The following is a 10,798-nucleotide window of genomic DNA, read 5'->3' as shown; positions in this document are numbered from 1 at the left end:
TGTTTCTATATTGTGCCACAACATTATTTTTACTGCGTCCAAATAAAAGGGAGAGCCTCCAGCTATTTGTCAGAGGAGCCATCTGAGTCCCAGCGTGCTGCGAGGGACTGGGGGAGGATATCTGTCCAGATAAATGTCAGACAAGGCCAGCTCGAATATTTCACACCCAACACATCTGTACGGTGTGTGTGTGTGTGTGTGTATGTGTGTGTGTGAGTTTAAGTACGTGTGCCTTTGACATGTGTATTATTATATTCAGTAACCACCTCCTAAATTGATTGTTTGTGAAAGTATGCAATATATTGTCTAGGCATCAGAGGGATTAGTACAGTATGCAACATGATTTTGGAGAAGACCTTAAATGCAATTTTGCCACAGTGTTACATTTGTTCATTTTCTTCTGTCTAATTGGCCCCAAAGGTAAGGGGAAAAGGGATCAGACATTTCCAACTAGGTCCATTCCTCAGCTCTGCTCACACGCTCTCTGTGCTGTCGTCCCACTTTATCTGAAAGTCCTTCTCTGATTTTGTCTGGTCTACCTCACTATACTGTAGGCTAACACAACATACAGTTCAAACACAGCTATATACCGAATACAGCACGGCTGCAGCTCCTTAAGACTGCATACATATCAGATACTTATCAAAGCACACACATGGACAGAAATGTACTGTAGTACAGTAGCCTTTGCCTGAAATTTGATTTTATCTAGACAGCTCTGTTAAAGATCTGTACAGGAAAAAACACGGAACATATTTCACCAGCTGTATCATGGACGATGTTCAGGCATCGTTGGTGTTTTGAGCTAAATAATATTTATCTGTGTTATTGTAACCAAGGCTCAGAGAAGAATTTGATATCACTGAAAAAATGTTGTCATGGTTTTAAAAAAATGGTATGCGATTAAAATTCCATCTGAGAGGAATGTATAGCTCTGGTCTTTATTATGGTATTTCAATAGAGCTCTGTAGAACCATGATTTACAAGTGTTGCAGAGGTTCAGGGTAACAATGTACTCTTACATACAGCAGTCAGATGAGGGAGACGTTCCAGATCTTGTCAGGGGCACCCGAACTCCATCTCAAGGTCTTCTTATTCTGATCTGGAAATTCACATAATGACCCTGAGTTCCACAACCACATCAATACAGGCAGCATGTGTTACATATGCTGAGTGCATCTGTGTCTACCTGAGTGTACATCATGATTGTCATCTTCTTAGTTCAGACTTTAATTCATTTATTGTGCTAGCTAAACTTTGTCTCATGGGCAGAGCTTTAAGGTATAGCAACTTGATTTGACTTTGTTCAACTACATGCTCTTATGGTTCTTCTACTTATTTCGTTATCACAATGTATGCTTCATGTTTTGGGCTACCCGAAATGTTTGGGGCTATCTCGTTGTTATGATCAGTGAACTATGTGCACTTTTGTAAAGCTCTCTTTTGGAACTCCTTTTGGCTGAAAGTGTCTGCTACATGCATGCATACATGTAATGTAAATGTAATATTAAAATGACACAAACGTTGGAGATGAATACTTTTCTGCGAAGAAAAGTAAATTTGAGATGTGAAGGCTTATGCCTATTTGATGAGCAGGTTATATTGTACAGATTTAGATTGAGTCAATTGTAGAGATTCAAAGTTGTATCTTTACAATGTAAAGGTTAAACCGTGCACCATATATATTAAACAAAATAAAGCCCTGTAGCCTATAATGAAATAACAAAATATTTCTGATGCTGACGCCCGACCCTGATGACTGGCTCAGTGCAGTGCACTAGCTCTATCTCCTGGTACAAAGAGTAAATTACACTTAGGCTACATTATCGCGTGGATATTAGGATATCGTGAAAGCGAATAAATACGACAATAGGCAATACATAACACAAACACATATTCTAATAACTTACAAATAACAGAAATTTCTGCTTCCTTTTGCCTGTTACAAATTTTCCTAAACTGTCAGGATTTTGTAACGCGCGTCTTATCAGGTTTAGCCAACCAAAAGAGGTGTTCTTCAGTAAATTATCCAATAGAAAATTGGAATATAAGCCGGTCGTAGAAGTGTTCAGTGGTGCAAAAAGCTGCCAAGAAGTAGATCTGCAAAACAAGTAACTGTACTCATCTGCGTCATACTGCGACGAGAGTTTATGCATGTAGACCTAGTACATTGTCTGCAATCTACGCAGGTACTGTCGCGATTGCATGTGCACTAAATCCAATGTGACTACAGCAACACACTCGGCATGAGTAAGAGGACATGGACTGGGGATGGGTAGCACGGATTATATGAAAATAGCAGTTTTACCAGGTTGGAAGTTGAATATGCACGTTTATGGATATTAGTTTGAAGGACATCTCATTTTTTGCAGTTTAATAGCGGGGAATCATGTTCCGGCAAAGTAAAACAGTTCTCCAGAAACTTCGATCTTTAAGGTGAGGTTACCCAACTCTTGTATTTAGCTAGCTAACGCTAGGTTCGTTAGCCATCTAGCCCTCTGTTCTGATGATGCCCTCTCCCTCTGTTCTTACAATGATAATGGTTGTAACACATAGCTTGAGCAACACATCTGATGCAAGAGATGCATGATGCAAGCATACATAATAACCTTCTCTTTCACCTCCAGTTTCCAAAGACAAAGTCAATGGAGGTTCAGGACTACCTCAGCAACAGAGAGAGCATTACAGTATCAGGCTGGACAAAAGATCCATGGCTTCACTGTCAAAGAGGTATGTAGCAGTGTTCGAACTTTCATTCAGTCAACCAGGTGTAATAATGATAAAACAGGTGTTTATTATAATATAGCAATGCATATTGTAAGCTAGATTCAAATGGGCTTTAAATACAACCTCACATTTTTAAGATGACTTTTACGTTGTGTCATTTAAGAGTTAACTCAAATGAGAGCCTTCAAGATCCTCATGTTCCCTCCAGGTTGTTGCTGTTCCTGACTTGTTCCTGACCGCTGTCAAGCTAACCCATGACAACACAGGGGCTCAGTATCTGCATGCAGCCAGAGATGACTCCAATAACCTCTTCAGGTAAAGCTAGTATTTGTGGTAACCCAAGGTTTCAGGTTTTTTGGTCAATTCCTGCTGACTACAACAAATAAATAATCCCCCCCTCACACAGGTATTCTTCTTCAAATCTGTATTAAATGAAGCCCAACTGGAAGTCATTAGACTAGACGCAGTGCATGATCTCCTCAAACAGTATGAAATGGGTATGAAATGGGTAAGCTGTTCAATGACAGACGTCCTTGTTGTGTGTTCCTGCAGTGTTCAGCTCAGGACGACCCCCTTGGACAGCACAGGTGTCCCACACATCCTGGAGCACACAGTGCTGTGTGGCTCAGAGAGATATCCCTGCAGAGATCCCTTCTTCAAGATGCTCAACAGGTCTCTCTCCACTTTCATGAACGCCTTCACAGGTACTGTGGTGGAACACCAGAGATCCCAGTTAAAGAACCGACTGTGTGTGTGTGTGCACAGGTGTGCGTTATAGTCATGAAATTGCCCCCAAGTCTCTCGACTTAAGTTCATCTTTTTACATTTGATGTAAACCTGTTATCTTTCGTTCACAGCCAGTGATTACACCATGTATCCGTTTTCCACACAAAATGCCAAAGACTTCCAGAATCTTCTCTCTGTCTACCTGGATGCTGTCTTTTTCCCTTGCTTACGAGAATTAGATTTTTGGTAAGTGGATAATTTAGTGTTGTTAACTTGCGGTTTAGTGTTATAACGTTGCTGTTTTGCCAAAAATCATATGACATTCTATCTCATTTAATCACACTATCATCTAAAAATGGTGACTGTCAAAGGCAGGAGGGATGGAGATTAGAGAATGAAGACCCTACAGATCCCAGTACCCCACTGGTCTTTAAAGGAGTCGTCTTCAATGAAATGAAAGGGGCCTTTGTGAGTTTCCATTTTTCCATCTGAAAAGTATTCACTGTGTTACATAAAATAAAAGCAAATTGTTATAAATGTGTTAAGAAAACCCAATGAAGTCTATTGTGGCATTGCAATAGATGTTAAATGTCCTTCTTATGATTGTGTTTTCTAGTCAGACAACGAGCGAGTGTATGCCCAGCATCTGCAGAACAAGCTGTACCCAGACCACACCTACTCTGTGGTGTCTGGAGGGGAGCCCCTGGCCATCCCCGACCTCTCCTGGCAACAGCTCAGAGACTTCCACGCCACGCACTACCATCCCAGCAATGCACGGTACAGCACACCACCACCCCAGCAACTCACTCTACCTCACTGACTACGGAAAAAAATCGAATAAAAACACGGACCAATCCCCAAATAAACACCATACTGTACCTTTAATAAGCGACAGTGAGTGCTGGGACGTAGGCGCTGACCTGGTGTTGTTTCCTAACGTCCCCCCTCAGGTTCTTCACCTATGGTGACCTGCCCCTGGAGCAACATCTGAAGCAGATCCAGGAGCAGGCTCTGTCCAGGTTCCAGCGCAGCGAGCCCAACACTGCCGTCCCCAACCAGCCTCACTGGAGCACCCCGGTCAGTCTCCCACTTCCTGTTTACGTCCCCTCCACACGCCAACAGCACAGCGGCGGATTGGGTTGTAGAACGCATGCTCGGCCAATCGCACACGGAAGAATTGACTGCGGGTTGTCCTGTTTGGCACAGTGCCGTTAAGGAGTTTGGCTCTGTCATCCACAGTGTGATTTGCATGGTTAACATTGGTGTTTGTGCCTTGTGGGTCCACAGAGAGAGGAGCATGTAACTTGCAGTCCTGACGCCATGGCCCCTGACCCAGCCAAACAGAACACCATGTGTATGAGCTACCTGCTGGGAGAGTAAGTCTCCATAGTAGCAACAGGCATGTGTAAGAGAGAACCATGGCCTTTCCCCTAAGGGGCATCTGGCTTACTGACGTCATCCAGCCATGTAGGTCAGCTCGGGAGGAGCAGATTACTGTTTGCCTGCTTGTTGGCCCGATTATGGGGAAGTTTCAAAGTTGTCCATTTGCTTGTTCCCTCTCCCTGTGCACCCCTGTTCCCAGCATCACAGATACGTTTGAAGCCTTCACCCTGAGTCTGCTGTCCTCCTTGATGATCTCTGGGCCCAACTCCCCGTTCTACAAGGCCCTCCTGGAGCCCAACATCGGTTCGGACTTCTCCTCAGTCGTCGGGTGCGTGTCGTCGAGGAAGGGGATCTTGGTCGTCATCGTCCGGGCTGCGTTATCTGATGACACGCTGTGTTATCACATTGTCGTGTGTCAGTGGAAGGGAGGGAAGTGAATGTGGTGGTCTGTCTTGCCCGCTTCAGTGACACCAGTCCGATGTCTTCCCCCAGATATGACGGGAGCACCAAAGAGGCGTCGTTCAGCATCGGCCTCCAAGGGATGGCTGAGGAGGACATCGAGAGAGTCAAGGGCATCATCAGCCAAACCGTGGACGACATCATCGCGTGAGTATGCGGGAACGCTCCGTCTCGACCGTTGACCGTCACGGTGCCGTTCCTCTTCGCCCCCCGAACGCTGAGGTTCCCTCCATGTTTTGCCCCGCTGCTGTAGGGAGGGCTTCGAGGATGAGAGGATCGAGGCTCTTCTGCACAAGCTGGAGATCCAGATGAAGCACCAGTCCACCAGCTTCGGCCTGTCCCTGGCCTCCGTGAGTCCCGAGCCCTCCCCCCCCCCGTCTCTTTCTGTTTCTGTAGCCGTGAGGACGTCCCTGACAGTCTGTGGAAACACCCTCTGTGATTGTCAAGGGAGCAAAGCTCTTCTTGCTGTCCTTTGGGTACTCTGTGGTATGGTACGGTTAACAGGACAACATTTCTAACCAGATTGGGACGAAATAGCCTGAAATCCCTTTGAATACTTTGAGCTTTTGCTTGAGCCTGTCCTGGTATGCTAGATTAATGAGTTCTGTGAATTTTGAGACAAATCCATTGTCAATCCACACACACCTCTACAATCACAACTTAATTATTCCCGACGCCGACAAATGCTACTCCTGTGGTGAAGCTCTGTAGGCATCCACAGATGTCAGTGCCAGCTGTCCTAATAAAGGTACCACCTGTCCACTTCTGGCTGCAGTATATCGCCTCCTGCTGGAACCACGATGGAGACCCAGTCCAGCTGCTGAAGATCAGTGAGGACGTTGCCAGGTTCAGACAGGCCCTGAAGGACAACCCCCGCTTCCTCCAGGACAAGGTTCAGCACTACTTCAAGGTGAGGGAGTGCTTTTGGACTTGTGAACTTCACATACAAACGTGCTTTCAAGGTAATATGTACACACCAAGGTATAACTGTCTATATAGAACAAACCCTACTCAAACAGACAAAAAGTAAAAGATAACTGACTGCTCATTCAACCATATACTGACAGGACATTCATTCAGTTGTATTCTATCACTCCCCAAGGTCTAATTCTGTACATGAGCTCCAGGTGTCCTCTCCCTTGCAGGACAACACTCACAGGCTGACCCTGACCATGAGTCCTGACGAGCTCTACCTGGACAAGCAGGCCAGGACCGAGGAGGAGAAACTGCAGCTGAAGATCCAGGCTCTCTCTGAGAGCGACAAACAGGACATCTACCAGAAGGGTGTGTGAGAGAGAGAAAGTGAGAGAGAGACAGAGAGGAGCCTAATGCCAGTCTCGCTGGGACCACACACCAATTCATCAGCCTCAAAGGGATCATCAGTAGCCATAAACTACATCTAGGGAACTGTTAACTGTAGTCCTTTGTCTTCCATGTAGCATTGATATATGTTGTAGCTAGTTTCTCACGGTAATGGCCGTAATTGTTGTTTATCTTCCACAGGTCTCGAGCTGTTGACAGCCCAGAGCCAGACCCAGGACGCCTCATGTCTGCCTGCACTCAAAGTGTCAGACATCGAGCCCACGATATCACTCACACCTGTGGAGCTGGGCACTGCAGGTAACCACTCACCAAACATACCCTAGCAGCCGTGGCAATAGTACAGTATACACTGGTGCACCAACACGGCCTCATTTGCCCTCGGCCTCCACTGTACAGTACGTACAGTCAGTGTACATCAGGGTGACCTGACCCTCACTAAACCTTCCCTCCCTCCCCGTGCCGCTACCGTGTGTAGGTGGGGTACCAGTGCAGTACTGTGAGCAGCCCACCAACGGCATGGTGTACTTCAGAGCCATGTGCAGCCTCAACACTCTGCCCGAGGACCTCAGGCCATACGTGCCCCTCTTCTGCAGTGTCATCACCAGGTGAGCACACGTGGACGCCGAGCGTGCGTGTGCTGTTGGGAGTTCATTTTATGGTCTGTGTAAGCTTGGGTATGTTTTGAGTATGGAAGCCCGTGGGCTCTTTCTGGCTGGGCCGAGGAGCGTGTATAAGGTGTGTGTGTGTGTGTGTATAACGTGTGTGTGTTTGTCAGGCTCGGCTGTGGGAGCCTGGACTACAGGCAGCAGTCCCAGCAGATGGAGCTGAAGACAGGAGGCATGTCGGTGTCCACGCAGGTCATCCCCGACTCGTCCGAGCTGGACGTGTACGAGCAGGTCAGTCTCCAGGCCTCGACACGCCGCCTCCCTCGGCGCCGTTGCCGGGGAAGACCTGTGGAGGGGGGTGTCTGTTCTGTCCCTTTGTGTCTCGTCTGTGGGCTTTGAGGACGGATGTTAAACAGCGTGGTTTATGAGTGGGGTTCTGACCGTGTCCTGTTCTCAGGGAATCCTACTCAGCTCCTCCTGTCTAGAGAGGAACCTTCCAGACATGTTCCACCTGTGGAGCGACACCTTCAACAGGTGGGCAACACCAAACTGTAGAGCCAGGCTGGGGGTTATGGTTCATGGTGGTCCTCCACTCCATGGTTGGTTCGCTCCCTTGAGCTCTCTCTCCTCCTTCCCCAGCCCCCGCTTTGACGACGAGGAACGCTTTCGATCGCTGGTCATGATGTCGGCGCAGGAGCTGGCCAATGGGATCTCGTACTCGGGTCACACGTACGCCATGAGCCGGGCGGCCCGCAGCCTGACCCCTGCAGGTCACCTACAGGAAGTGTTTGGAGGGATGGACCAGGTGAGAGAGGCCTGCGTACAGGAAGGGGGTGATCAAAACACACTTTTAACCCCCCCCCCCCCCCCAAAAAAAAAAAACTGAACGGTTGGGGTAGATATACATTATGACAGCACAGAATGTGATTTGATTGGCCAGTGTTTTGTGTGACTGTCAGGTCAAGTTCATGAAGAGGATGGCCGAGACGCAGGATCTTTCACTCGTACTACGAACTCTCCAAAGGATCAAGAGACACCTGCTCAACCCGGAGAATATGAGGTACGGTCCCGCAGCATGCTGGCCTGTGTGTGCGTGGATGCATATCCATAGACATATACTGGATTTTGTGTTTTGTTTCCCTCCGGACAGGTGTGCCCTGAACGCCACTCCTCAGATGATGTCTGGGGCCGCTGGCCAGCTGGAAGACTTCATGATCAACATCGCAGCCAATAAGAAGCTACGCAAAGACGTCAGACCAAATATCACTGAGGTATGACTGTTATGTTACCAACATAACCGTGTCATAACTTCAGGGGAGTTGCCTTGTACCTTGTAAATCTTACTGTGGATTTCCATTTTCTTCTTTTCGTCCTAACAGAGACCATTGAACCCACTGGAAACCCCTGGGTCCGGGCCCAGTAGAAAACTCATTTCTGTGGGTATCACCTTCATGAAGCGACCCTGACTTGAGTACTTTCAAAATTCACGTTTGTCATTCATTCCTAGACAGAAGGGTGGCGTGTTAACCGACGTTTGTTTCACCCTCAGGAGCCTCACTTCAAGCCCTGCCAGATGAAGACCTTCTTCCAACTTCCGTTCCCTGTCAACTTCGTCAGCGAGTGCATCCGCACGGTCCCCTTCACCCACCAGGACTACGCCAGGTACCTGGTCCTCACCTGCACACTGTGCTCCAGCCCTCTCTAGGGGAGTCAGGACCCTTTTTTGATCCCCTCCACTTTACCTGCTCTCTCAGGTTTTCAAACTCAATTGACAGTCCACAATAGAGAAGACACTGGACCAGGGGTGTCGAATCCTGGTCCTCGTGGGCCGCTGTCCTGCATGTTTTGGATGTTTCCCTGATCCAGCTCACCTGATTCAAATAAATGGTCGTTAAAACAACTAAAACATGCAGGACGGCGGCCCTCGAGGACCAGGATTGGCCACCCCTGCACTAGACCATATGCCATCTATATTACCTACCACATCCATGTCAATTTTCCTCTCTCCAGTCTGTGTCTCTTGGCGAGGATGATGACAGCCAAGTTCCTGCACGGAGAGATCCGGGAGAAGGGAGGAGCCTATGGGGGCGGGGCCAGAATGGGGGGAGGAGGCCTCTTCACCTTCTATTCATACAGGTGTGTACGGGGGGGACCCCTGTCACCTTGTCATGTGACATCTGTTCTGCTTCAACACTATTTCTACCAAATCCTGTGGTTATAAAACCACGACCACCACTACTTGGGTTGGTCTGCCAAGGTGACATTTGAGTTTCCCTGAACATGCCCATATTCCTGTAGGGATCCCAACTCGGTGCAGACCCTGTCGGCGTTCCGGAAGGGTGTAGAGTGGGCCAGGGAGGGCCAGTTCACCCAGCAGGACCTTGACGAGGCCAAGCTGTCAGTCTTCTCAGCGGTCGACTCTCCCGTCGCCCCGTCAGACAAAGGTGAGACGTCCACCGTGAGCACAACCCCCGCTGCCGTGACGACCATCGGGCCCCACTTCCTGCGTCTCAGTTCACATCCCAAATGCGAATAACTAAATGGCAGCTATTTTCATCTGTTAAACTGCGGGTTCTCCTCTTCTTCTTTTTTTGGACTGTTTTTCCCTCTCGTATGTAGATTTAACTTTAGCTTGAAAATACCAGCGATTGTCAGTGATGGCATACATTTGGGAATTTCTTTGTTAAAGGCATGTAACCCATAGTGTGTATTGGGAACACGGAGACTTCTGAAACCCCCGTCGTCATGTGACGTTGTGTTGCCTCTCGCCGGGCAGGTATGGGTCGCTTCCTGAGTGGCGTCACAGACGAGCTGAAGCAGGGTCACAGAGAGAGACTCTTCGCTGTGACAGACAGAAGCTTGGTGGATGTTGCTGGCAGGTAGGATTTCATCTTAGGATTTAGCATTATTTCATTTTTCAGTGGATATTCTAGTATGCTGAGAAGGATGCAGAGCTGATATTGATGTAGCAAATCCTGTTTTTCTACCCAGGTACCTCGGTATTGGACAGCAAACTTGTGGAGTGGCCATTTTGGGACCTGATAATGATGCGATCAAGAAGGACCCATCCTGGATCATAAAATAATGGATTCACAAACATGTTCAACACAAAACAGTGTCATAGCAGGTGAACCTCAGTGTTATCTTTGTTAACTCTTTGATAAATGCTCTGAAGTGAACTCACTTGTGTCAAGGATTTTGTTTTGGCCAATAATTATTTATTCCCCAAATCAGGCAAAAACTGTTCTAACCTCACATCAGCAGTCATTAGGAATCAATATACGTTTTTTCATTTAGTTTGATGTAAGGGTTCAAACCACCCCAGCAACTGTACTGGTGAAGGAAGTATCAGCAGGTACAAAATGTTACACAAGAGGAAGTTTTTCATTTTTTTTCCATAGAGTACATGTATTTATGAGAATTTGCTGGAATTATGTATCTATTAAACCTTTGACTGATGTAAGCTTGGTGTTTCATTTAATAATATAACAAATAAAGGAATTATCTTTTGTTTTGACATCTATCATGATACTCATGAGACTAGCCACAATATCCCTAATCAATCACTATAGAAT

At 47.1% G+C, this 10,798-nt stretch overlaps 1 protein-coding gene across 2 annotated transcripts; it reads left to right on the top strand.

Annotated features, from left to right (window-relative positions):
* Positions 1-2,088: 2,088 nt before the first annotated feature.
* pitrm1 (pitrilysin metallopeptidase 1) lies at positions 2,089-10,686 on the top strand. Of its 2 annotated transcripts, none has more exons than XM_084708261.1 (28): positions 2,089-2,189; positions 2,373-2,436; positions 2,628-2,730; positions 2,936-3,042; positions 3,280-3,431; positions 3,585-3,699; positions 3,825-3,921; positions 4,070-4,230; positions 4,404-4,530; positions 4,741-4,829; positions 5,036-5,164; positions 5,329-5,442; positions 5,549-5,645; positions 6,071-6,205; positions 6,441-6,579; positions 6,799-6,915; positions 7,094-7,223; positions 7,394-7,514; positions 7,681-7,757; positions 7,863-8,028; positions 8,183-8,283; positions 8,374-8,494; positions 8,603-8,659; positions 8,773-8,885; positions 9,234-9,359; positions 9,522-9,667; positions 10,000-10,102; positions 10,215-10,686. In XM_084708261.1, exons 2-28 carry the CDS (start codon positions 2,390-2,392, stop codon positions 10,306-10,308), a joined length of 3,084 nt encoding a protein of 1,027 aa, XP_084564387.1. In that variant the 5' UTR covers positions 2,089-2,189; positions 2,373-2,389; the 3' UTR covers positions 10,309-10,686. The 2 variants fall into 2 exon arrangements, with proteins under 2 accessions (XP_084564387.1, XP_084564386.1); XM_084708260.1 differs by having other exon boundaries at positions 2,178-2,250.
* The last annotated feature ends 112 nt before the right edge of the window (positions 10,687-10,798 follow it).

Source organism: Hypomesus nipponensis, chromosome 10 (genome assembly GCF_054491055.1).
Source record: "Hypomesus nipponensis isolate SF chromosome 10, ASM5449105v1, whole genome shotgun sequence".
Classification (NCBI taxonomy): domain Eukaryota; kingdom Metazoa; phylum Chordata; class Actinopteri; order Osmeriformes; family Osmeridae; genus Hypomesus; species Hypomesus nipponensis.
Note: the sequence above shows the minus strand (reverse complement) of the source record. Positions and strands in the feature narration are given on the sequence as shown.

Excerpts from the sequence above, each read along its gene's own strand:
- pitrm1 (XM_084708261.1), top strand. The coding sequence starts at position 2,390 with ATGTTCCGGCAAAGTAAAACAGTTCTCCAGAAACTTCGATCTTTAAG. Across the intron at positions 3,043-3,279 it reads GACTCCAATAACCTCTTCAG|TGTTCAGCTCAGGACGACCC; the intron begins GTAAAGCTAGTA and ends GTGTTCCTGCAG. Across the intron at positions 5,165-5,328 it reads GACTTCTCCTCAGTCGTCGG|ATATGACGGGAGCACCAAAG; the intron begins GTGCGTGTCGTC and ends GTCTTCCCCCAG.